General features: G+C 36.8%; 1 protein-coding gene across 1 annotated transcript; it reads left to right on the top strand.

The window, feature by feature from the left end:
• The first annotated feature begins 20 nt into the window (after nt 1-20).
• Nucleotides 21-1203, top strand: LOC111408424 (zinc finger MYM-type protein 1-like). Its single transcript, XM_023038185.1, has 2 exons — nt 21-749; nt 838-1203. The coding sequence occupies exons 1-2, from the start codon at nt 21-23 to the stop codon at nt 1201-1203; spliced, it is 1095 nt and encodes a 364-aa protein (XP_022893953.1).
• Nucleotides 1204-5426: the final 4223 nt, after the last annotated feature.

The following is a 5426-nucleotide window of genomic DNA, read 5'->3' as shown; positions in this document are numbered from 1 at the left end:
GCATTAAGTGTGAAGTGTTGATGAATCAAGAGCAACATATTCAATCAGTTTTCTACAAACAGTTAGAACAAGCAAGAAATGCATATGTTACACGCCTTAATGCATCCATTGATTGTGTTCGAGTTCTTTTGCGACAAGGGCACTCATTTCGAGGTCATAATGAATCTGAGGATTCTCTCAATTCAGGTAACTTCTTAGTGCAATATCAATTTTTGGCTGCTCATAATGAAGTTATCAATGCCGTCACATTGGGAAATGCACCTCACAATTGCAAATTGACATCACCTGATGTTCAAAAGGATATAGTAAATGCTTGTGCTATTGAAACGATCAATGTTATTATCAAAGATGTTGGTGACTCGCTATTTTCTATTCTAGTTGTTGAATCTTGTGATGTGTCAATGAAGGAGCAAATGTCTATTGTTTTACGTTATGTAGACAATAGTGGGCGTGTCAATGAACGCTTCATAGGGATTGAACATGTTACAAGTACCACGGCTCTATCGTTTAAGGCTGCAATTGATAATGTATTTTCTAGATATAACTTGAGTATGTCTAGATTGAGAGGACAAGGTTATGATGGAGCAAGTAATATGCAAGGTAAGTTTAATGGTCTGAAAACACTCATTTTGAATGAGAGTCCATGTGCCTTTTACATTCACTGTTTTGCTCATCAACTCCAACTTGCGCTTGTGGCTGTTGCAAAGAAGAACATCCCTATTACTAACTTCTTTGGTGTGGTTGGGAACGTAATAAATACTATTGGAGCATCTTCCAAACGATGTGATCTTCTTCGAGAAAAACAATTAGACTTTATTGTTGAGACATTGGAAAAAGGTGATTTTAAGTGGACGGGGACTTAATCAAGAAATGAGCCTTCAGCGCTCTAGTGATACACGATGGAGTTCACATTATAATTCTTTGGTCAGCTTGCTTGCCATGTTCTCTTCTGTTGTAGATGTACTCGCAATAATTATTGAAGATGAGTCTTGTTCTTGTGATCAAAGATCTGATGCAACAAATTTATTGGAGTTGATACAAAGATTTGATTTTGCATTTAATCTACAGTTGATGAGAAGTGTGTTGGGGATTTCAAATGAACTGTCAAAGGCATTGCAAAGAAAAGATCAAGATATTGTGAATGCAATGCAATTGGTAAGATTGTGCAAACGACGACTCCAAATAATGAGAGACGAAGGGTAGGACTCCTTTTTGGAAGAAGTATGCTCTTTTTGTCAAAAATATTATATTCATGTACCCAACATGGATGATATGTTTGTACGCCTTGCAATTCGTGGTCGCCGTCAGCGTAATTCTCCAGAAATTACAAATTTATATCATTATCGAGTAGATTTGTTCTACTCTATCATCGACTTACAACTTCAAGAATTGAATGATCGTTTCTTGGAGGTAAATACAGAGTTACTCCTTTGTGTAGCTTGTTTATGCCCACAAGATTCATTTTCTTCTTTTGACAAGAAAAATTTGATTAGACTTGCTGAGCTTTATCCATTAGATTTCTCTGCAATAGATTGTATTGTACTTAGCGATCAACTTGAGACTTATATTTTTGACATGCGCTCTAACAAAGAGTTTGAAGGGTTGAATGGCCTTGGTGATCTTGCGGAGAAGTTAGTTTTGACAAAGAAAGATAAGGTATATCCATTGGTTTACAGACTTTTGACTTTAGCATTGATTTTACCGGTTGCTACCGCTACTGTGGAGAGAGTTTTTTCTGCAATGAGCATCGTAAAGAATAGATTGTGCCATCGGATGGGTGATCAGTGGATGAATGATAGCACTACTGTTTATGTAGAGAGAGATATATTTTTGAAGCTCGATAATGAAGTTATTGTACGACGATATCAAAATATGAAAACTTGCAAGGAACAAATTTAATATATAAATTATGTCGTTTTTGGTGTTGTTGTAATATTGTTTTATTTTTTTATCATCATTAAATCTATGACCAAAACCTCAAAGTTCGGCGTCGAAAAATGATGCCCGCACTGGACGTAAATCCTGGCTCCGCCCCTGCTTCTAGGCCCAAGAAGTATTATTGTTGACCAAGATCCTTGAGCCTGAATTGCTTGGATACAAACTCTTTTTATATCCTCAATCTATTGCAGATTGTTGCCTTTCAATATTACATCATCAACACATACAAAAATTTTCGTAAAACGACCTTTGAGAAACGTCGAATGAAAAGTGAATAGTCTCCCTTTAATTGTTGAAAACCCACACTAGAGAGAGTTGAAGATAACTTATAAAACCATTGCCTGGAAGCTCGTTTCAACCATTTAATGACTTTTTAAGTTTGCATGATCGAGTCTCCCATTTCATCCAAATTCAGGATGATGTATACATCTTCATCAAAATCATCATGCAAGAATGCATTTTTGACGTCAAGTTGGTGGAGATGCCATCCTTGAATAGTTGAAACACTAAGTAAAACATTTACACTAACTAGCTTTGCAATCGGGGCAAAAGTCTTTTGATAGTCAAGTCTTTTGATAAGTGTGTTTTTGCACACTTAGGTCACAAACATGACTTGATAACGAGCAAAATGATTGAATTATGACTTAATCTCGTTACATTTGTGAATTGTAGGGAACACCAATGAACATGGTGAAATTCAGGAGAATACGTGAAAAAGGACTAAAATGACGCAAAGTGAAAGTTCAGGGACCAAGGTGAAATTATTCAAAAGTTGACCCGATGAACAAATCGAGAAATTGATTAATCCAAATGCCAATTGATGATATCTTGGGATGATGAAATTGAAAGAATGAAGAAAATATACCAAGAAGTGAAGGATTCAAGTAGAATGACCAATATGAACTTCTTCCATTGTCGGTAGGACTATGCGACCGCATAGTGCTACCCTCTATGCAGCCGCATAGAGGCAAACCAAGAATTAGATGTCACAAAACTTTTACTCTATGCAATTGCATAGAGCATTTTTTTGGCCAAATCCGTAGTTTCCTTATTCCGTCGAAACTCTTATGGAAACAATCTTTTTAGGATCCTATATAAACGAAAACTCGACCAGAACGAAGGGGGCACTATTTTTACAAGAAAAAGAGAGATTTTCAAGAAGAAAATTAAGAGAGAACAAGAGGAAAACATCGCGCCAAGTGAAGATTCAATTGAAACTTGATTCGGGTGATGATGTTTCTTCAACTATTTTTGTATTTTCTTCTTTTTATCATGTTAGGCTAGATTTTTCATTGCTAGGAGATCGATGAAACCTTGCACTACTACGTTTGATTTGGATATTTGATATATTTAAACGCATGTTCTGGAATTGAATGATTTATACGTTTCTATTTCCATATTATTATTATGCACATAATTATATGATTTTGATGGCCTATTTTATGCATTCGAAAGAAGGAAAATAGACTCGACATAGTATAAATCATCATAGGGTCCGATAGGGGATAGAAATATACCTCTACGCCTTTTGTGAATTGTTGGATATTCGTAAGATCATAATACATTCCTGTATGTTAGTATTTGTCATAGAGATATAGCCGAATCACATATTAGGGTAGGTTTGACATTACTCGAGGGAGATTTCTAAATTAAACTAAGAATATTGATTCATCTTTTGTGGGACTGTGTGTCAAATTTGCATGGTAAAAAATTGAACGGGTATTGCTTGGGAATTCGTGAACCTAGTGCGTTAGTAAATTCATTAATTCCATAAATTCTCGTAGATTGTGTCCACGTCATTTTGCATTTAATATAATTCTCTCATTCTTAATTGCATCATAGTTCACATTTTCCTTAGTCAAATCACAACACATAAATCCTACTTCATGTTTCGGTTAAGTCATAATAGATTGATTTGAATTAATTCAATCCTTGTGGGATCGATACTTGGACTCATAGTCCATTTTACTACTTGTTAATGAACCGTTCACTTGCGGTGCGTTTTAAATCGAAAGAAATAATTTCATGAACAAGTTTTTGGCGTCGTTGCCAAGGATTGAAATTTAGTTTAATTTTATCTATTGTGACACTAATTCGAACTTACCTATATTAGCAGAAGTTAGCTTACTATACTTAGTTATTGTTTACTTTAATTTAATTTTGTGTTATTTTGCTATCTCAGAGCTTGTATGCAAAGATCACATGATAGAGATTTGGTTCCCATTGATCCAAAGATCGAACGCACATTTCATCACAGGCAAAGAGAAGCTAGAGCGGCACAACAGATGGTTAACGAGGAAAATCGTCCGGTAATTCTACTCAACGAAGGCGCGAGGGTTGAAGATATAGGGAATATGGTACTTGTGGTTGTGGACTTCATGGCACCGCTGGTGGTTCAGAGTCAATCTAGCATTGTATATCCTCCATTTGGGCAACCGAACTTCCAGCTGAAAGCAAATGTGATTCAACTATTTCAAAATGGGCATCAATACCACGGGATGGCTAGTGAGAATCCACATACACACATATCCCGATTTCTAGACATGTGCAAACACTTTAGGTACCAGGGTATCTCAGACGATGCTATAAGACTACGATTGTTTCTACACACTTTGCGGGATAAAGCATTTGAATGGCTGGATTCACTTCCCGTCGCAAGCATCACCACTTGGAACGAGCTAGCCCACAAATTCTGTACCAAGTTCTTCTCGCCAGCTAAGGTGGCAAAAATGCGGCATGATATCTCTATATTCAACCAAGACGAGTCCAAATCATTTGAAGAAGCATGGAATCGTTTCAAAAATATGTTAAGGAAATGTCCTGAGCATGGATTTGATAAAAAGACACAAATTCGATTTTTCTACACTGTATTACTTCCATCCTTCAAGAGCATCATGGACTCATCATTCGACGGCTCTATCTCCACAAGAACAATTGACGAAGCATGGGAACTATTTGAGAGAATAGCTACAACTTCAGCCATGTGGTCTACAGATCGACTGGTTCAGAAGAGAACGCTGGGGGTTTATGAAGTAGATACTTACTCAGCATTATCCGTGAAGATAGACTCTTTGTTCCATAAGGTTGAGAGCATTTCACAGATCGTCAATGCAAAAAAAGTCAAGAAGCCAAGTTGTGAAGAATGTGGAACAGACCACAATACTGTCAACTGTCCAATTCTCACACAGGGGGTTGAACATGCAGATTTTGTGCAATGGGGTCAACGCCAATAGAACAATCCACATTCTAAAACCTTCAATTAGGACTGGAGAAAACAACCAAACTTCTCATAGAGCAACCAGAATCAAAACAGACCACAAGATCAATTTCAGCAATAGGATAAAAAGCCACCATTAGAAGAGATGTTTGAGAAGTTTGTGGCAACGACTAATCAGTACATGGAGGCCAACAACCAGTTTATGCGAAAGACAGACGCAACTCTCCAAGACCAAAGTGCTGCAATAAAAAATTTGGAGACGCAAATGGGA

The sequence above is a fragment of the Olea europaea genome, chromosome 13, assembly GCF_002742605.1.
Source record: "Olea europaea var. sylvestris chromosome 13, O_europaea_v1, whole genome shotgun sequence".
Classification (NCBI taxonomy): Eukaryota; Viridiplantae; Streptophyta; class Magnoliopsida; order Lamiales; family Oleaceae; genus Olea; species Olea europaea.
The sequence above is the reverse complement of the archived record's forward strand: the minus strand, read 5'-3'. Positions and strand labels throughout refer to the sequence as shown.

Coding starts and splice junctions, on each gene's coding strand:
- LOC111408424 (XM_023038185.1), top strand. CDS start 21: ATGAATCAAGAGCAACATATTCAATCAGTTTTCTACAAACAGTTAGAA. Junction 750..837: donor TCTTTGGTGTGGTTGGGAAC/GTAATAAATACT, acceptor CATTGGAAAAAG/GTGATTTTAAGTGGACGGGG.